The 22,342-nt window shown below is 34.8% G+C and overlaps 1 protein-coding gene across 14 annotated transcripts in view; it reads right to left on the bottom strand.

Moving 5' to 3' along the window:
* The window catches only part of CDC42BPA (CDC42 binding protein kinase alpha), a 322,438-nt gene that overhangs the window by 91,604 nt on the left and 208,492 nt on the right, over positions 1-22,342 (bottom strand). For 12 of the 14 annotated variants that reach the window (XM_007167178.2, XM_007167177.2, XM_007167183.2 and 9 more), the window contains exons 13-15: positions 21,417-21,659; positions 21,056-21,166; positions 3,044-3,291 (exon numbers count right to left, since the gene is read on the bottom strand). In XM_007167178.2, coding sequence (XP_007167240.2) covers positions 3,044-3,291; positions 21,056-21,166; positions 21,417-21,659 — 602 coding nt within the window. The remainder of the gene's footprint in view (positions 1-3,043; positions 3,292-21,055; positions 21,167-21,416; positions 21,660-22,342) is intronic. The other 2 variants (XM_007167184.2, XM_007167189.2) reach the window with 1 other exon arrangement.

The raw sequence follows: 22,342 nt of genomic DNA on the forward strand, positions 1-22,342 counted from the left end.
TCAGATTACAAGCATGGTGTTATTTTTGAGATAAATTTCTCCTCCAGTTATTACCTCGTTGCTTTTATTATCTGCTTGCTCTTACAATTGCTCTCCTTCAAGTCTTTGGATCCATTATGGGGTTTCTGCCCACTGCTGTTCCGCTGAAATTGTTCTTATCAAAGTCACCAATGACATTCATATTGTTAAACTCAACTATCAATTATATGGTCCTCATCTTATTTGATTTAGACCTCATCTACTTTAACATGTAGACAGATTTGATATGTATTCATCATAACACCAAATTTGGACACCAAATTTGCACACCAAATTTGCCTGGTCATCTTCCTATCATTCTTACCGCTCTTTCTCTCTCCACTCTGCTGTTTCTTCCTCATTTCCAAACTTCTAAAGATTGGAGTGCTCCAGGTTGCAGTCCTAGGACTTCTTTTCCATCTATATTCATTCACTAAGTGATCTCATATAGTCTCACGCCTTTAAATATCACGTGAATGATAAATATTCCCAGGATTTTATCTCTAGCCCTGAAATCCAGACTAGTCTGTATGATGACCTACTTGACATTTCCACCTGGATGCCTAAAAAGCACCTCAAACATAATTTGTTTAAAATGAGCTCCTGCTATTCCCATCCCCAAAATGCTTCTTCTGCAGTTTTCCTCTCTAAATGGCAACTATATTCTCCTAATTGCTAAGGCCCAAAACTGTAGCATCATCCTTGATTTTTCCTCTTTCTTTCTTACCCCATATCTAGTCTATCAGCAAATATCATTATTTTTACCTTTTAAAGAAACTGGAATTCGAACATTTTTCACAGCCAATTCTGCCACCACCCTAGGCCCAATCCACCATTATCTTTTGCCTGGATGATTGCAACAACCTTCTAAATGGTTTCACTGCTTTTTCTCTTATCTAGTTCAGACTTTTCTTAATCTAGTAGTCAGAATAATCCTGTTAAAACACAAGTCAGTATTTGTCCATTTTCCACTCAAAATCCTGCAATGCTTCCCTGCCATGGTTTTACTGAGAGTAAAAAATTGTAAGTCACTGAACATGACTTACAAAGCCTTACATGATCTGGCCCCCATTACCTCTCATGCATACCTCTCACTGTTCTCTCCCCTTAAATCTGCTTCATCCACATTGGCCTCTTTTTTAGTATTATTTTTTTAATAGACTTTATTTTTTATCAAGGTTTTAGGTTCATAGCAATACTGAGAGGAAAATACAGAGATTGCCCATATACTCAGAGTGGTGCGTTTGTTACTATTGATGAACCTACATTTGACACATCATTATCACTAAAACGTCACAATTTACATTAGGTTGTATAATGACATATATCCCCTATTACAGTTTCATACAGAGTAGTTTCACTGCCCTAGAAATCCTCTGTACCCTGCCTATTCATCCCATCCTCCTCCCAATCCTTGCAACCACTGATCTTTTTACTATCTCCATAGTTTTGTCTTCCCATTATTTATTTATTTATTAAAACATTCTGGTCTACGGAGGATGTGTTTTTGGTTTTTTTTTTAAATTTTATTTATTTATTTATTTATGGCTGTGTTGGGTCTTTGTTTCTGTGCGAGGGCTTTCTCTAGTTGTGGCAAGCGGGGGCCACTCTTCATCGCGATGCGCGGGCCTCTCACTATCGTGGCCTCTCTTGTTGTGGAGCACAGGCTCCAGACGCGCAGGCTCAGTAATTGTGGCTCACGGGCCCAGCTGCTCAGCGGCATGTGGGATCTTCCCAGACCAGGGCCCGAACCCGTGTCCCCTGCATTGGCAGGCAGATTCTCAACCACTGCACCACCAGGGAAGCCCCCATTATTTTTTTTAACAGACTTCTTGTTCCTCATGTAAAATGTTCTTCTCATACATCTGTATAGATATCTCCCCCACTTTCTTCAGTCCTTACTGAGAAATCACCTTCTCAGTATAATTTCCCCTGGTTATTTCATTCATATATATATGTATATATAAAATTTAATTTTCCCCCTTAATTCTTCATAGCCCCCATCCACTGCCTTATTTTTTGTTCTTAGAATTTATCATTACCTATATATTACCTATCCTATATCATTACCTATATACTCTGTATTTTACTTATTTCATTTACATTTTGCTTATAGTCTTTCACCATAATTAAAGGAAAGCTCCATAAGGAGAGAGAATTTTTATCTGTTCACTGTTATGCCTCCAGGGCCTACAGCAGTGCTTTCACATAGCAGGTTCTAAAAAATTTTGCTGAATGAACAGACCAAACTGAATTAAACTTAGGCTTCCAATATAAGTTGAGAATGACAATAACATACATTCAGTTACCTAAAGCCTAGAAACTTGAGTATCACTGATAATTTCTCCTGCTTCTAATTTCTCATATCTGGTTATCATGTCATCCAGGTTCTGTCTTCTCGGTAGACCTTCTGAATCCATAAACTTCTCTCCATCTTCACTATTCGTGTCTAAGGTCCAGGCACCTCACCTCTCATGGCTAGATTACTATCTGCAGTCTGCTCCTTCCAATCCATTCTCTAAACAGTAGCAAGAGTGGTCTTTCAAAAATATAAATATTGATATAATCATGTAATTTACCTTCAGTGGTCTTACAACTATTTTCCTTTCTAGTCTCATTTCTCACCACTCATCTTTCTTTTTATGCTTCCACCACAATGAACAGCTTTCATTTTCTGAATGTGCCATGCTACCCTTTTCCTCTAGATCTTGGCAAATTCTGCTAACCTTTGCCTGGACACTCTTCCACAGCTATATATTTCGTATATCTTTGGTCTTAACTCAGAAATAATTTTGTCCAAAAAACCTAGACACACCAAAGTTATCTTTTGTGCCTCTTCTACGGGTGTTCCTATACTTATCCCATTTGCTTTCCTATGATGCTGTAATATAATTTTCTGTTTACCAATCTTGACTTTGGTCTTCTTGAGAACTGGAATATGTTTATTGCCATATATCTCCAGTCCTGGACACCGAACAGGTATTCAATAAATAATTATTAGAGGAGTAAATAACTTGATTCTTACCTCTCTCTCCTGTTTTTTTCCAATTTGTCTTTCAAAATCATAATTTCTTTGTTGAGAGCAAGTTGCTGGCCTTCTGAATCATGCAGTTCTTTCTTCAGATTTTTAATTTCATTTGCATGTATTCCTTCTCTCTTGGACAATTCTTCTTCATAAAAGATACTTTTCTTTTCCAAATCAGTCTTTAGTTTGGTTATTTCTTGCTGATGTTCTATGCTGCATACTCCTGGTGAGTAACTAATTTGTTTTTGCTATAGAAGTAATAATAAAAGATTAGTTAATCTGTAAGAATAATAAAATATTAACTAATAACTCTTTCTACAATATAAAGAACTGTTCATATAACTGAATATTATTTTTGTATATTATTACATAAAAATAATACTTTCTTTATTCAGGCTATTAACCTTTTGCCTGCCATATGTTGCCAATATTTTTCTTTTTTTTTTGCCAATATTTTTCTAAGTGTGTATTCCTTTATTGCTGTATTTTACAGTCTTCTTCACACCAAGATTAAATATTTATCTGTATTTTCTGCTGGTACTTATATAATTATTTGTTTTACATTTAAATATCTAATTTATATATAATATTGTTGGTGTATGGAGTGAAGGAAAAATCTAACTGCATCCTATTTCTGATGTGGAACTAATAAAAGGTTATAAATACATTTGTATCTTTAAAAGATTAACTTGGGGGAGGAGTGGTAGAGCTAGAATGCACAAAAAGAAAAGGGAGAAAGAAGGCTTCTGCAGTGGTCGGGGGAGAAATGACAAAGGTCTAATCTAACATCTTTGTATCTATTCTAGAAAAAAATGATACATCTCTTCACATTTAGGTAGGGCTTTAAGAAGGGGAAATTTGGTTGAAAGACATCTTTTTAGAAATGAGGTTGAAATATACTCTTGGTATCAGTGAGAAAGGAAAATGTAATGTCCAAAGGTTCTTCCAGGTAGTAGCTAAGGTAAACAGAAGCATACAGAGGTTATGACTATAAGATTTCCTGAGTAACTTTTCTATTACTTTGTTACATGCTATTTTCCCAGGTGATCCACAATAAAACTTTTAAAACTCAAAGAACCTATAAGCTTATGTTTAGTGACAACAAGGAATCAAGATCTGGAGGACACTGTATCCTTTTTTGAAGTCAGTATTAAGGGCAGGAAAACTGGTAACAGTCCTTGATTTAAAGTCCAAAGAAAACTATGCTAGCTTTTCACATTTGAGGTCTATAATTTAAAAGAAAATAAAAAATAGGCATCAACGTGGGCCTGAGAAATGTTTCTGGGATAGTCACTGTAATGTTAACCATTTACTCAAAACTGCTTATGAAGTGCCTACCATAAGCGGGACCCAGATTTTCCAGTGCTTTCTGAGTCAGCCTGACATGCAAAGCTCGGCGGAAACTGGGAAGAGCCATGTCAAGTCATGTTGTTGCTCTTATGCAACTCCATGAAAATGGTGCCTAAATCAACATCTGCAGCACTAACCACTTACCATACTACTCTTCATTTTTCTAATCACCTAAAGCACACTTTTAGTTTGCTGTTCACTTTAGTATAGTTTGTCTGTTGGGATAGCAGTAGATGTACTAGAAGTTTCAAGCAAAAATTACCTTGAAATCAAAACCTCACAAAGATACCACCAAAAAAAGTTATAGACTCATGTCACTAATTGAGAAGAACGTAAAAAGCCAAATAAAATGCTGAGAAACAAAATTAAACCGTAGGTAAAAAAGAACAATCTACTGCAAAACAATAAGTTTTATTACAGGTATTGAAGGTAATTTAATATTAGCAAACATTAATAACTGTGCAAAAATTAAATTAACTCCATGTGATAATCTCTGTAAGTACCCCTGCCCAAAAGTATTTGATAAAATCTAATACCAATTCCAAAATACTACCCCAAGTCCCACAAAAAAAAAAAAAGAGTTCAGTAATTCTCTTAAGAAATAACCTCTTTCAAGCTATCAGACAAAATAATACTTTCTAGTGAAACACCAGATACATCCAGGAATAATAACAACAAAAAGGATGTCTTCCATTATCTCTCTTATTTAATATTAGATTTTAAATATTCTAAGTAACATGGGACATAGTTACAAAACATGAAGAGGTGAAAATCATGATCATTTCCACTTAATAAACTGTTCACTCAGAAAATGCAAATAAATCCACTGAAGTGTTGGAATTGATAAAGCTGAGTAAAACAACTGCATATTAGATAAACATAAATCAAACAGTACTTCTAGACAGTCGAATAAGCAATAATAGTAAACATTTTCATTGTTAATAATAAAAAATTTTCATTTGTTTTTAATAGATCCAACAAAAATCACCAGCAACTAATACACACACAAGTAATAACAACAGTGAATAATTTGTTTGAATTATATGAAAAAACTACAAGTCTTTATAAAAGATTTAAAGAAGACAATATAGAAAAATACCAAGTACTTGAACGGGAAGATTGAATGTACATATATTCAATGTTTCTTAAATTATCTTCCCTGTAAATTTAATTTAAAAATGTTAAATGTGGGAGGTAATACTGGGTGAGAGATGGAGACAAATGTTCTAGCACACAGGCAAAAATAAACTGGTAAAAATACCAAAGAAAATCCTGAAAAAGCACAAAGAGTAAAGAAGGAGAGAGGGTAATGTTCTTTTCAGATGTTAACATGTACTATAATTTTTTTTTTTAATTTTTTTAAAAAAATTTTTTGTCTGCATCGGGTCTTCGTTGCTGCACGCGGGCTTTCTCTAGTTGCAGGGAGTGGGGTCTACTCTTCATTGTGGTGCTCAGTCTTCTCATTGTGGTGGCTTCTCTTGTTGCAGAGCACAGGCTCTAGGAGCATGGGCTTCAGCAGTTGCAGCACACAGCCTCAGCAGTTGCAGCACACGGGCCCTAGAGCACGTGGGCTTCAGTAGTTGTGGCGCGATGGCTCAGTAGTTGTGGCGCACGGGCTTAGTTGCTCCGTGGCATGTGGGATCTTCCCAGACCAAGGATCAAACCCGTGTCCCCTGCAGTGGCAGGTGGACTTTTTTTCTTTTATAAATTTATTTATTTTTATTTATTTATTTTTGGCTGCCTTGGGTCTTCGTTGCTGCATGCGGGCTTTCTCTAGTTGCAGCGAGCAGGGGTTACTCTTTGTTGTGGTGCACGTGCTTCTCATTGCAGTGGCTTCTCTTGTTGTGGAGCACAGGCTCTAGGCACACGGGCTTCACTAGTTGTGGCACGTGAGCTCGGTAGTTATGGCTCACGAGCTCTAGAGCACAGGCTCAGTAGTTGTGGTGCACAGGCTTAGTTGCTCCACGGCATGTGGGATCTTCCCGGACCAGGGATCAAACCCGTGTTCCCTGCGCTGGCAGGTGGATTCTTAACCACTGCGCCACCAGGGAAGTCCCTACTATAAATCTTTAATAAAGTATCAGTGTAATAGATCTCCACCCCAAAATAATTTAATTCGATATGTGAGATACTGTCAATCACTGAGGAAAGTAGTGATTAATTAATGGAATTGAAACCACAAGCTAGCAATTAAAGAAAAAAATGATTCTCACATCATACCATTTAGCAAAACAAACTCCAAATGGATTAGAATTAAATATCTTTAAACCCAATAGAAACATCCAGGAAAAAGCAGAATTACATATTTAGCAAACTCTGAAAAAAGAAGGACAAGCCAAGCTTCGAAGCAATAGAAGAACTACTGAGGAAAATAAAAACAAATCATCTATAATTTGAAAAAGAAACAAGACCAAAATTAAAGGGCAAATGATAAATTGGTAAAACAGTTGCAGAGAAGATAAACAGTACAATTTTTACTATGCAAAGACTTTATAAAAATTGATAAGAAAAACATTAAGACTACAAAATTAAATGGGCAAATGACTTAAAGAGATAATTCACAAAGAGAAAATATGATTAATAAATGATCTACTAAGAAAGCAAGAAATGCCTCTCATACTTGCAAAAATTTGTGGCATGTATCAAGTGCCTTAAAAATGATCTGACCACTTCATTTCCAGGTATCTGTTCTAAAAGAAGTGCATAAAAGGGTCCATGGTAATTATTATACTGCAAAAGTGAAAAATAAATACAGTCAGCTTGGGGGGATTGGTTCCAGGTCTGTCCACCCTCCATTACCAAAATCTACAGTCGCTCAAGTCCCATATATAAAATGGAGTAGTATTTGCATATAACGTACTCTCAAATACTTTAAATCACCTACGAATGCTATGTATAAGTTGCCAGGGCATGGCAAGTTCGCATTTTGCCTTCTGGAATTTTCTCCCCCACACCACCCCAAACTATGGGCTCTCTGTATCTACAGACATGGAAACTGTGGATATGAAGGGCTAAGTGTATTTAACAGTAGGAAACTGGCTAAGTGGATATTCTTCTATAATCATTAAAATTATGTTTGTGACAATCACATAATAATGAAACAGAGAAAAAGCTTATATCACACTCTCAAGTGAAACATAAGGGTTAAGGGTTGACTTGTGTCCCTCCAAAATTCATATGCTGAAGCACTAAACACCAGTACCTCAGAATGTGACCATATTTAGAACTAGGGCTTTAAATACTGCATGATCTGACTTATGTGTGGAATCTAAAAAAGTCAAACTCTTAGAAGCAGAGAGTAGAACAGTGGTTGCGAAGGGCTGAGGGGGTAGGGGAAATGGGGAAATGTTGGTCAAAAGGCACAAATTTCAGATATGTAGGATAAATAAATTCTAGAGATCTAATGTGAAGCAGGATAACTACAGTTAACAATACTGTACTGCATACTGGAAATTTGCTAAGAGAGTGGATCTTAAGTATTCTTAGCCAAAAAAAAAAGGAAGGAAGGAAGGAAGGGAGAGAGGTAGGGAGGGAGATGGGGAAGGGAGAAGGAAGGAGGTAACTGAGGTGATAGACACGTTAATTAGCTTGATTGTGGGAAACATTTCACGATGTATACATATATCTAAATATCAGGTTTTACATCTTAAATACATACAATTCTAAATTGTCATTTGTACTTCAAAAAGCCTGAAAAAAATGAAAATAAAAATAGGGTCTTCACAGAGGTAATCAACTTAAAATGAGGTCATCAGTGTAGGCCCTAATCCAATATGACTGTATCCTTATAAATAGAAGAAATTTAGACACAGAATCACGCACACATTGAGAACATCATATGAAGATTAAAGCAGAAATCAGGGTGATACATCTACAAACCAAGGAACGCTAAACACTGCCAGCAAACCATCAGAAGCCAACTCTGCAAACACCTTGATTTCAGATTTCTACTGCCATAATTGAGAGAATAAATTCCTGTTTTTTAAGCCACCCAGTTTGTGGGTATTTGTAACAACTGCCCTAGCAAACTAATACAACGGGGTAAAAAAACTCCTGTGGTACATGATCGCAACAATTGGAAAGTACTTTTTTTTAAAAAACAGCCTTTCTCAAGTAAAGTCAATAGGGGAGAGGGGAGGTATATCTAACAGGGAGGAGAGGGCCCAGTGGAAGGAAGAACCATAGAAGGAAAGATACCCACAGGAAGTTATATCTAAATTGAGACCTGCGTAGAATATTGCTGGCAACATGTACAAAAGTCTAGATACTAGAGAAAACCTGATGTATGAGCAGGAAAACCCAAATAGTAAGTTAAAATCTCGAACAGCAAGGACCTCATAAGGTAAAAGCTATGTTACAAAGTTTGAGCCTCTTCTGAAAAGCAAAGTGGTATCATGAAAGGATTTTAAGCACAAAACTAAAAGACTTTAAAACTACTACTCTGACTACAATATGAAGAACAAATTTTTTTCAACTCTGGGGAAAAAAACCCCAGGAAAACCAGACAGAACATTACATATTTATCCAGACAAGAAATGATAGCTGTATTAATGTTTAAAAAACAAAACATTAACCAAAAAAACAGCTTTACTAAGATATAATTCACATACCATACTATTGACCCATTTAAAGTGAACAATTCAGTAGTTTTTGGTATACTACATTAATTATTTTAAAGTGGTAAAACATATATAACAAAAAATTGCCATTTTAACCATTTTAAATGTACAATTCAGTGGTATTACATTCACAATGTTGTGCAACCATCAACACTGTAATTTCTAAAACTTTTTCATCTTCTCAAAGAGAATTCTGTAACCATTAAGGAATAAACACCCCATTACCCCCTCTACCTTGCCCCTGGTAATCTCTATTCCACTTTCTATCTCAATGAATTTGCCTATTCTAGATATTTCATATAAGTAGAATCATATAATATTTGTCCCCTTTTGTCTAGCTTCTTTCACTTAGCATAATGTTCTCAATATTCATCCATGTTGCAGGATGTATCAGAACTTCACCCCATTTATGGTTGAATAATATTCCATTATATGTACTTGCCACATTTTGTTTATCTGTTGATGAACACTTGGATTGTTTATACCTTTTTGGCCATTTTACTAATGTTTTAATGAACACTGGTGTACAAGAGTCTGTTTGAAGTCCCTGCTTACAATTCTTTTGGGTATATAACTAGGAGTTGAATTACTTGGTCATATGGTAATTCTACGTTTACTTTTATTGAGGAATCACCAATTGTTTCCATATTCCTGCGAGCACTTATTTTGCTTTTGTTTTTAATTTTAGCCATCTTAGTAGGTATGAAGTGGTATCTTGTGGTTTTAACTTCATTTCCCTAATAATTAATGATGCTGAACATCTTTTCATGTGCTTATTGGCTACTAATATATCTTCTTTGGAGAAATGTGTATGCAAGTTATTGCCCATTGTTTGATTGGGCAGTTTATCTTTTCTGTTAAGTTGTAGGAGTTCGTTATAAATTCTGGATATCAAGCCCTTGTCAGATATTTGATTTACAAATGATTTCTTCCATTCTTTAGGTTATCTTTTCATTTTCTTAAAAATGTCCTTTGATGCAATACAAATAAGTTTTTATTAAGATGAAGTCTAATTTATCCATTTTTTGTTTTGTTGCTTATGCTTTCTGTGACTTAAGAATCTACTTCCAAACCCAAGGTCATGAAGATTTACCCCAATGTTTTCTTCTAAGAGTTTTATGGTTGTAGCTCTTACATGTAAGTTGTTGATCCATTTTGAGTTAATCTTTTAATATGGTGTAAGGTAGGGGTCCAAATTCATTTGTTTGCATGCAGAAATCCAGCTGTCTGGCACATGAGTTGAAGGAACTATTCTTTCTATACTGAACAGATTTAGTACTTATGTGTACCTATGTCAAAAATCAATTGTGGCTATAGATACATGAGTTTATTTCTGGACTCTTAATTCTATCCCAGTGGTCTATATTCTTATGCCAGTGTCATATTCTTTTTATTACTGTGATTTTGTAATAAGTTTTGAAATTGGGAAGTGTGGGTCTTCTAACTTTGGCCTTCTTTTTCAAGCTTTTTGGCTATTTGGGGCAATTCCACATGAATTTGAGGCTCACATTTTCCATTTCTGCAAAAGGGGCTGTTGATAATAGGGATCAAATTGAACCTGTACATCACTTTTGGTAAAACTACATCTGAACAATACTAAGTCTTCCTATTCATAAACATGGGATATCTTTTCTTTATTTTAGGTAACCTTTAATTTCTTTCAGCAATGTTTTATAATTTTCAGTGCACAACATTCTTGGTTAATTTTATTCCAAGGCATTCTTTTAGATGCTATTGTAACTATAATTGCTTTCTTAATTTCATTGTGGATTGCTCATTGCTGACATAAGGAACACAACTAATTACTATATGTTGATCGTGCAACTCTGCGGTTGTTTGTTTTCTTATTGAGTTTTAAGAATTCTTTGAATATTTGGATAACAGTTTTGTATCAGATATGTCTGCATTTTCCTGCAGTCTGTGCCTCGTCTTTTCATTCTTGGCCGTGACTTTCACAGTCCAGAAAATTTCAATTTCAGTGAGATCTAGCATAGTAATTCTTTATTTCATGGATTGTGCCTTTGGTGCTGAAAGTAAAAAGTCATCACCATACCAAAGATTATCTAGGTTTCTCCTACGTTATCGTCAAGGAGTGTTAATAGTTTTGTGTTTTACATCTAGGTCTGTGATCCATTTTGAGTTAATTTTTGTGAAGGGTGTAAGTTCTGTGTCTAGATTCAATTTTCTTTTTTTTTTTGCATTGACGTCTAGTTCTTCTAACACTATTTGTTAAAAAGTACATCTTTGCTCCATTGTATTGTCTTTGCTTTCTTGTCAAAGATGATTTATCTGTATAGTCTCTTGCCAATACCATACTGTCTTGATTGTTGCAGTTTTATATAAGTCTTGAAGTCAGTATTCCAGCTATGTTTTTTTCCTTCACTGTTGTGTTGGCTATTCGGGTCTTTGCCTCTCCATATAAACTTTAGGCTTAGTTTGTTGATACCCACAAAAGAAGTTGCTGCAATTCTGACTTGTACTGCATTAAATCTGTAGTTGAAGATGGGAAGAACTGACATAAGATACCTAATATGGAGTCTTCCTATCCATGAACATGGAATGTCTCTCCATATACTTAGTTCTTCTTTGATTTCTTTCATCAGAGTTTTATAGTTTCCCCCATACAGATCTTATGCATATTTTGGTATATTTATACTTCAATATGTCATTTTTGTGGGTGCTAATGTTAATAGTACTGAGTTTTAAATTTCAAATTCCACTTATTCATGGTTGGTATGACTGACCATACCAACCAAAGTGACTGACTTTTGTGTATTAATCTTGTACCTGCAACCTTGCTATAAATGCCTTACTAGTTCCAGGAGTTTTTTTGTTAATTTTTTTGATTCTCTACATAGACAATCATATCATCTGCTAACCAAGACAGTTTTATGTCATCTTTCCCAATCTGTATACTTCTTTTTTGTTTTCTTATTTTGTTGCATTAGCTAAGACATACAGCATGATGTTGAAAAGCAGTAGTGAGAGGAAAAATCCTTGCTTTGTTCTTGATCTGAATGAAAAAGCTTCAAGATTCTTGCCATTAAGTATGATGTTACTTTAGGTTTTTTGATAGGTATTCTTTATCAAGTTGAGGAAGTTCCCCTCTATTCCTAGTTTACTGAGTTTTTATCATGAATGAGTATTAGAGTTTGTCAGATGCTTTTTCTGTATCTACTGATACAATCATGTGCTTTTTATCACATCAATGATGCATTACATTAATTGACTTCCAAATGCTGAACCAGCCTTGTGTACATGGGATGAAATCCCATTTGGTTGTGGTGTATAATTCTTTTTATATATTGTTGGATTCAATTTGTTAATATTTTTTGAGGACTTTTGCACCTATGCCTATGAGGCTTTCTACATTGGTCTGTAGCATTCTTTTCTTGTAAAGTCTTTGTCTGGTTTTGGTATTAGCATAATTCTTGCATCATAGAATGAGTTAAGAAGTATTTCCTCTATTTCTATCTTCTGAAAGCAACTGTAGAGAATTGTCATGATTTCTTCCTTAAATGTCTGGTAGAATTCACCAGTGAATACATCTGGGCCTGGTGCTTTCTGTTCTGGAAGATTATTAATTATTGATTCAATTTCTTTAACAGACAGAGCCGTTTCAGATTATTTATTTCTCCTTGGTTAGTTATGGGAGCTGTGTCTTTGAAGGAATTGGTCCATTTCATCTAGGTTATCAAATTTGTAGGCAAAGAATTAATTGTTCATAGTATTCCTTTATTAGCCTTTTCATGTACATGGGTTGCATACTGATGTCCTGTCTTTCATTTCTGATATTAGTAGCATCCTGTCTCTCTTTTCTTTTTTTCTTTGTATTTGTGTTTTATTTTACAATCAAAGGTTTAAAGATATAGCGGAGAGTACAGCAGGCAAAACACAGATTAAGCATATTCTGTGCAAAAATATTTACCACAGAAAAGAGAAGAAAAATTTTAAAAGAATTATAGTGTGAAGGTAATTATAAATATATGAAATAATATAAACTATATTGATAGGTAATTCCCCTTCTTTTCAAGTTTCCAAGGGAATTATTAAATTTATATAAGGTATTCAAACTTGTAAGTTTGAAAATCTGCTTGAAAGACATTTTTACTGGAAAAATATAAGTGACCAAATTGTCTCAAATTAACAATAAAATAAAGCACTGAGAAGCTACTATGTAGTAACAAAGAATGTGTTACAAGAGAATTTTTTCAGATTTCAAGGAAGAGTTTATTTCTATGAGCACAGAGAAAAAAAGAAAGCTTTACTCTACTTTATATAAAATTAAGATAAGCCTGAAACAAAACCTGATCAAAACACCAAATAATAAAACCAGACTCATCTCAATATATTGATACATTTAACAGTAAAAATTGTTAATAAAAAGTTAACATTTGAAATCCACGGCTGTATTGAAATTCAGTTATTTATATGAGCAACTGATTACCAGAATGTAAGAACAGTTTCATACTAGAAAACTTGTGAATATGATTTCTTTCAAAAATAGATAAAGGGACCCCTTTTTTTCTTAATTAGCCTGGATAGAGGCTTATCGATTTCACTGATCTTTTTAAAGAATAAGCTTTGGTTTCAGTGATTTTTCTCTACTGGTTTCCTGTTTTCAATTTGATGGATTTCTGCTCTAATTTTTATTATTTTTCTTCTGTTTACTTTAGATTTAATTTGCTCTTCTCTTTCTAGTATTCTAAGGTGGAAGCTAAAACGATTAATCTTAGATCTTTCTTCTTTTCTAATATATGCATTCAATGCCACAAGTTTCCCTCTAAGCACTGCTTTCACTGTATCTGACAAATTTTGACAATTTGTGTTTTCATTTTCATTTAGTTCAAAATATTTTTAAGTTTCTCATGAGACATTTTCTTTGACTCATGTGTTTTTTATAAGGGTGGTGCCTTAATTCCAAGTATTTTGGAATTTCCAGCTATCTTTTTGTTACTGACATCTAGTCTAATTCCACTATGGTCTGAGAGCAGACAATGTATGATTCCTGTTCTTTTAAATTTGTTAAGGACTTCTTAAGGTTTGTTTTATGGCCCAGAATGTGGTCTATCTTGGTGGATGTTCCATGTAAGCTTGAGAAGAATGTGTATTCTGCTGTTGTTGGGTGAAGCAGTATATAGATGTCCTTACATCTGTTTGATTGATGATGGATGTTGAGTTCAACTATGTCCTTACTGATTTTTTTGCCTGCTGGATCTGTCCATTTCTGATAAAGGGGTGGGTGCTGAAGTTCCCAACTATGACAGTGAATTCATCTCTTTTTCTCTGCACTTCTGTCGGTTTTTGCCTCATGCATTTTGATGCTATGTTGTTACACGCATACACATTAAGTATGCTACGTCTTCTTGGTGAACAGCAATGCCCTTCTTTATTTCCAAAAACTTTCCTTACTCCAAATTCCACCCTGTCTGAAATTAATATAGCTACTTCCACTTTCTTTTGATTAGTGTTATCATGGGATATCTTTCTCCATCCACTTACAGGCATACCTTGGGGATATTGTGGGTTCAGTCCAGACTACTGCAAAAAGGCGAATATTGCAATAAGGTGCGTCACATGAATTTTTTGATTTCCCAGTGCATATAAAGGTTGTATTCACACTACACTCAGTTTATTAACTGTGCAATAGCATTATGTCTAAAAAAATGTACACACCTTAATTTTAAAAATACTTTATTGCTAAAAATGCTAACCATCATCTGAGCCTTTAGCAAGTTGCACAATCTTCTTGCAATAGTAACATCAAAGATCAATAATCACAGATCACCACAACAAATATAATAATGAAGAAATTTGAAATACTGTGAGAATTACCAAAATGTGACATAAAATCATGAAGTGAACAAATGCTATTGGAAAAATGGTGCTGACAGACTTGCTTGATGCAGGTTGCCACAAACCTTCAATTTGTAATATCTGCAAAGTACAATACAGCAAAGCACAATAAAACAAGGTATGCCTGTACTCTTAATCTAGACACTTGGCGTCTGTATCCACAAATTCTGCATCCATGGATACAGAGGGCTGACTGTACTACACCATTTTATATAAGGGAATTGAGCATGTGCAGATTTTGGTATCCATGGGGTGCGGAGAGGGCATGGAACCAATGCCCCATGGATACTGAGGAACAACTATATGTGCCTCTACACCTAAAGTGGGCTTTTTAGACAACATATAGTTAGATACTGTTTTTTGATCCAATCTGACATAATCTGTTTTGTAATTGGTATACTTAAGACCATTGACATCCTAAATGATTGTTGATTTTTTTGATTAATATCTATTATATTTGCTACTGCTTTCTATTTATTGCTCCTTTCTTTGTATCTATTTTTGTCTTCCATACCTTTTCTGTCTTTTGCAGGGTTTTTTTCCCCTTGTTTTTGGCCACGTCGTGCGGCATGCGGGATCTCAGTCCCTGACCAGGGATTGAACCCATGCCCCCTGCATTTGAAGCACAGAGTCTCAACCACAGAACTGCCAGGGAAGTCCCTGTCTTTTGTGGTTTTAATTAAGCATTTTATATGATCCAATTTTCTCCCCATTCTGAGCATATCAGTTGAACTCCTTTTTTAAGTGGCCATTCTACAGTTTGCAATACCCATTTATAACCAATCCAAGTCCAGTTTCAAATAACACTCTACCACTTCATGAATAGTGCAAGTACCATAAAATGAAATAATCCTAATTCCTGCCTCCTATCCCTTGTATAATTGCTGTCATTCATTTCAGTTATACAGAAGCATACATACGCATATTTATATATACATGTAATCAGACATAAGCATATATATAAGTATAATTGAATACACTGTTGCTATTATTTTGAACATTTCATCTATTAGATTAAGAATAAGAAAAATAAAAGCTTTTATTTATTTTACCTTCATGTATTCCTTCTCTGATGCTCTTTCTTTCTTTATGTAGATCTGAGTTTCTGACCTATATCATTTTCCTTCTCTCTGGAGAACTTCTTTTAACATTTCTTGCATGGCAGGTTTACTGGCAACAAATTCCCTCAAATCTTTGTCTCAGAAAATCTTTATTTCTCCTTCACTTTTGAAAGATAATTTCTCAAAGTACAAAATTCTAGGTGGGTAGGGTTTTTTTCTCAACACTTTAAATATTTCACTCCACTCTCTTCTTGTTTGCATGGGTCTGAGGAAAAGTCAAATGTAATTCTTACCTTATGCTTTCTACAGGTAAGGTATTTTTTTACCTCTGACTGCTTTTAGGATTTTTATCTTTATCTATAGTTTGAAAATGGCATGTCTAGGTGTAATTTTTTGGGTATTTATCCTGTTTGGTGTTCTTTGAGCTTCCTGGATCTGTGGTTTAGTGTCTGACATTAATTTGGGGGAAATTTTCAGTCATTATTGTTTCAAATGGTTCTTCTGTTCCTTTCTCTGTTCACCTTTTAGTGTTCCCATTATACGTATGGTACAACTTTTGTAAATGTTCCACAATACTTGGATATTCTTTTCTGTTTTTTCACTTTTTTCTCTTTGCTTTTCAGTTTTGGCAGTCCTATTTTGATATCCTCAAGCTCAGAGATTCTTTCTTCAGCTGTATCCAGTGTACTAATAAGCTCATAAAGGGCATTCTTCATTCTGTTACAATATTTTTCATGTGTAGCATTTCTTTTTGGTTCTTTCTTAGAATTACATCTCTCTGCTTACATTGCCCATTTATTTTTTCATGCTTTCTACTTTTTCATTAAAGTCCTTAGCATATCAATCACAGTTGTTTTCAATTCCTGGCCTGATAATTTCAACATCCCTGAGTCTGGTTGTGATGTTTGCTCTATTCTGTGTTTTTTGCCTTTCAGTATGTCTTGTAATTTTTTGTTGATAGGTGAACATGATGTACTGGGTAAAAGGAACTGCTGTAAATAAGCTATTAGTAATGTGGTCGCAAGCTGTGGGGGGAGGGGAAGTGTTCTATAGTCCTAAGATTGGATATCAGTATGTTACTGAGCCTGTGCTTCTGGACTGTGAACTTAAGACAACCTTGTCAGTTTTTCTCCCCCACTTACCTGTTTTGACAGGGTGACTAGAGTGGGCTGGGGCTGAATATTTCCCTTCCCTCAAGTCAGTTAGGTCTGATAAAACCCCAGCAAGTTAGATTCTGGTTGAAGAATAAAAATTGAAGAATTCAAAATTGTTACTCCTATTGTTAGTACAAGGGGATTTTTCTCTGATATTCACTGTGAAAACCTGGTAGAGCTCCAGGATGTAAAACTGATGAAACTGTCAGGGCTCCCCAATGACGAGGCTCCCCTGGAGTTTTTATCTCTCAAACTTGTCCACACTGAGCCTCTAGCAATTTTTCAATAACAGTTCAGGTCTCCCTACACTGGTACTGATTTCCTACAAGGGTTCCTGATCTCATAAGTTGTGATTCTCTATATTTGCCTGTCACTCTCTCCAGTCTGGAGGACAGCAGTTGGTTCTGTGATATTACTTCCCTTACAGATCTAAGAAGAGTTGTTGATTTTTCAATTTGTTCAGCTTTTTACTTGTTGTTAGAACAAAGTGGTGACTTCTGAAGTTCTTATACTGGATTGGAAACTGGTAGCATTCTTTGGAGTGTTTAAATATAGGATCCTGTGATCTGAAAATAGAGATAGTTTTACTTCTTTTCCAGTTTGGATGCCTTCTATTTCCTTTTCTTATCTAATTCCTTTGGCTAGAACTGCCAGCATAATGTTAATTGCAGTGGTGAAAATGGGCATCCTTGTCTCATTCCTAAACTCAGGGAAAAATTTTTCAGTCATTCACCATTGAGTATGATGTTAGCTATGGGTTTTTCATAAATGCCTTTGATCATGTTGAGTATATTCCCTTCTATTCCTAGTTTTCTGAGAGTTTTTATCATGAAAGGATGTTGAATTTTGTGAAATGACTTATGTGTATCAATTAAGATGATCATGTGGTTCCCCCCTCCCTTTGGTTCTTTTAATGTGATGTATTACATTGATTTATTTTCTTACATTCAACCACCCTTGCATTCCTGGGATAAACCCCACTTTGCCATGGTTTATAATCCTTTTAATATGGCTTTGGATTTGGTTTGCTGGTGTTTTGTTAAGAATTCATACGTCTATATTCGTTAGGAATACTGGTCTGTAATTTCCTTTTCTTGTGATATTATTCATACGGCTTTGGTATTACGGCAATGCTGGCCTTATGGAATGAGTTAGGAAGTGTTCCCTATTCTAGTATTCTGTGGAAGAGTTTAAGAGGAATTGGTGTTAATTCTTCCTTAAAAGTTTGGTTCAGTTCACTAGTGAAGCCATCCGGTCCTGGGCTTTTCTTTGTCAGGAGGTTTCTTATTACCAATTCAATCTCTTTGCCTGTTGTAAGTCTGTTGAGACTTTATATTTTGTCTTGCATTTAGGTAATTTGTGTGCTTCTTGATCTGTCCATTTCATCTAGATTATTTATTTTGCTGGTATAGAGTTGTTTATAGTATTCTTTTATAATCCTTTTGCTTTCTGATGATAGGTATTAATATCCACTTTCATTTCTGATGTTAGTTATTTGTTTCTTCCCTTCCTCACTCTCTCTGTCAGTCTAGCTAAAGGTTTGTCAATTTTGTTGATCTCTCAAAGAATCAACTTTGGTTTCATTCCCTTTATTATTATTATTCTGTTCTCATTTTATTGAACACTGCTCTAATCCTTATTATTTCCTTCCATCTGCTAGCTTTGTTTCCTTTGCTCCTTTTTTCTAGTTCTGTAAGATATAAAGTTAGGTTACTCATTTGAGATCTTTCTTCCTTTTTAATATAGGCATTTACAGCTATAAATTTGTCTCTGAGCACTGCCTCCATTGCATCCCATGTAGTATTTTCATTTGATTAATCTATAGGTATTTTCTAATTTGCCTTGTGATTTCTTCATTGACCCACTGATCGGTTAAGAGTGTCTTATTTCATTTCCACATTTTTTTTAACATTCCAGTTTTCCTCATGCTATTGATTTCTAGCTTCATTCCATTGTGATTGGAGTAGATACTTTGTGTGATCTCAATCTTTTTACATTTATTGAGATTTATTTTGTGGTCTAACATCTGGTCTATCCTGGAGAATGTATCAATTGCACTTGAGAAGAATATGTATTCTGCTGTTGTTGGGTGGAGGGTTCTATATATGTATCTGTTAGTTCTAGTTGGTTATATTGTTGGTCAAGACATCTATATGCTTATTTATCTTCTGTCTATATGTTCTATCCATTTTTGGAAGTGGGGTATTAAAGTTTCTAACTTATATTCAAGAACTTTTTTTCTCTTCAATTCTATTGAAGAGTATTCTTAATGAAGTAAAGATTCCTACAACCTTTTAAAGGGGCCAAAATAAGTTTCAAAATTTACATGTGTATACCTTTAGATCAAGAAATTCCACTTTTAGAAAATATCCTAAAGAAATGATAGTACGATAATAATAATAGCTAACAGTTATTGAGCCTTTACTTTGTGCCAGGCCATGGGCTAAGCATTTTAAATGCATTAACTAATTTATTGGGTAGTTTTATTATTATCCCAAATTTCCCAAATCTGTAAATGATGCAAGAGATTATGAGTGTCTAATATGTAGGTAAACACATGTGACTCAAGTTTTCAATGAGCAGTGTTTGTTACAGAAGAAAATAAAAATCAAACTAGTGGACAGAATGGTACTGAGAATTAGAAAACCTGGGTTTAAATTGTACTCTATCATTTAAGACTATAAAATCCTAAACTCATCTGAGTTCTGCTTTCCTCAAATGCAAATAATCTCTAAGATTTCCTCCAGTTTGCACTTTGTGATTCTTTTGTTTACCAAAATCACCTAAGATAGTGCTGGAAACAAAGTAGTCCCTGACTGAAAGTTATTTGAGACGGTAACGTAATGACTTCTATACACTAATCCTGCTCTAGAAGCATAGATTATTTATAGAAGAAACATCTCTATTTTGGAAAGCTAACCAAGACTGTGCAATCATGATTAATCAAAACAAAACAAATAATATACCAGTCTATTTTCTCAATAAGCTAAGTCACAGTTTAGGTGGGGAGACATTTTGTGAATAAATAATTATAATAAGAGCTATTGTAAAGTTATTAACAAAATTCTATAGCAGCAGAGAACAAGGAATATTTAGACTTCCTGAGATGACATTCGACTTCATTCTTATATTTGCTGGATGAATAAGATACTAGACTAGGCACGCAAGGAGCGTGTGGAGGTGGTGGCTGGCAGACAATGCAGAGGAATCGGGATATGCAAAGGGTAGAGTCAAGAAAAGGCAGACATCATATTCAGATTATAATTTAGTGTTATAGAAATACGACATCAATTAATCCTAATTCTCTCACTTTGACATATATAATATTATTATTATAGCTAATAGTTACTGACCACTTACGATACGGCAGCTTACATACATGTACATGTACTCCTTACATGAAACCAATGAGATAGGGTTTTACAAATGAGAAATTAAGGTCCAAAGAGATTAAATGTTTTGTCCAGCATTACACAGCTGGTAACTGATGAGGCTAGGCTTTAAAACCAGATAGTCCAAATCTAGAGCTGGCACAAAGATTTCCCTTGCTAAGCACTTCTGCTGAGATGTTTAAATCCAGGCCAATTATCATCTCATCCCACTTAACAGAAGTATCTGCAAAGCTACCTCTGAGCCTCTCCTAAGTCACTTAACAAGACAGAGGATCTGGACATCTAACCATGCCTCCCATGAGATTACCAATATATCTTGTCAAGGTATGCAGCCCTTCATAAATATTTTAACTCCTTCCTGAAAGATTTCTTCTCCCCACTAAATACAGCCTTCCCTTTCCTTACAGCGTGATTAAGAAGTCTATACCAGCTTCCTATTGATAAGAATGAGAATTAAGAATACTATGTTTGAAGGATAGCTAGTTTTTACTCTACACCAAAAAGAGAACATAGCATAGTCCTGTTAAGCAGAAAGAGGAGAAAATTAATTCAACTTCATAAATATGAAATCAAACGATACCTTCAGTCCCTCTAATTCATTTTCCAGTTGCTTAGAATAGTGCTCGCTCTGTTCGCGCAATTTCCTGTCTTTAGATGCTTCAGCAGCTACAGCTTCTGTACGAACTTCCAGCTTTAAAATAAAATGAAAAAAGCAGATTTCATGGTTATAATTGTTTCTCCAATAAAATGTTTCCCCATGGGAATTTACCTTGCAATAGATAGATAACTCAAATGTTGAAATTCATATTAAATCATATTACCAAACTAAAAAGAAAAAACTTTTCAAAAATTAAAGAATGAAATATATATTATTTCACTAGTCTGAAAAAGCAGCTTTAATCACTACCCCATGGGCACTACAAATTTGCCTGACTACTAACCTCTTTTTTGGCTCTTTCTGTTCTGCGCAGTTCTTGCCTTAAGCTTTCAACTTTTTGCATCACCAGGTCCACCTCTTCTTCCTTATCTCGGACATGGCGAGCAAGTTTCTGTTTTTGGGTGTGCAATTCTGTTAGCCGCTCATTGATCTCCATGAATTCCTGCATGGCCAGTTTCCTCTGACAGTGTGCGTCTTTCAGCTCTTTGGATTGGTTTTTTAATCGCTCACTAGCCTGGACTAGTTCCTACAGTTTTGTAAAAAGAATATAAGTTACCAATTCTGCAACCTAGGGACCAAATTCGGCCATCAAAATATTTATCATGAAGTCAAGAAGAGCCAAAATTATTCACCTCAGAACAAAATTAAAAGAAATGAACTACTTTTGAACAGATACTAGGAGCACAGTGCTCTGTCCATATTCTCAATTCCTTATGCTAACATGCTAACTGAAAAGGAACAACTGATTTAACCTTCCAGTACCTTACTTTCAATAAATAAATAAATAAATAAATAAATAAAGGTATAGGAATACAAGATACAATGGTAAAGATAAAGATTTTGTGAAATTTAATGGATATCTGTGAGATTTTAAAAAATTATATCAAATGAGTACAAATGATAAAAACAAGGGTTATATTTGATGTGGAGACTAACTCTTGGGCCAGCAGCAAAGAGAAAAGCTAATTAAAGTGAGAAACTTAGAAGGAGCTGAAGTAGACTTGGGTCAGTAGAACCACCTGCCTCCCAGCAAAAGGAAATGCAAACCTTCTTTGAGGAAAAGAGTCTCAATGATATCTATTTTTTTTTTTTTAAGAGCATACAAATACGAGCTCACAACCATAGATTTCCCAAACACCCAAAGGACAAACAACCACAAGCAAACATTATAAACAATAAAAATAAACCCCAATGGTATTTGGATATTAG

The sequence above is a fragment of the Balaenoptera acutorostrata genome, chromosome 1 (genome assembly GCF_949987535.1).
Source record: "Balaenoptera acutorostrata chromosome 1, mBalAcu1.1, whole genome shotgun sequence".
NCBI classification, from domain to species: Eukaryota; Metazoa; Chordata; class Mammalia; order Artiodactyla; family Balaenopteridae; genus Balaenoptera; species Balaenoptera acutorostrata.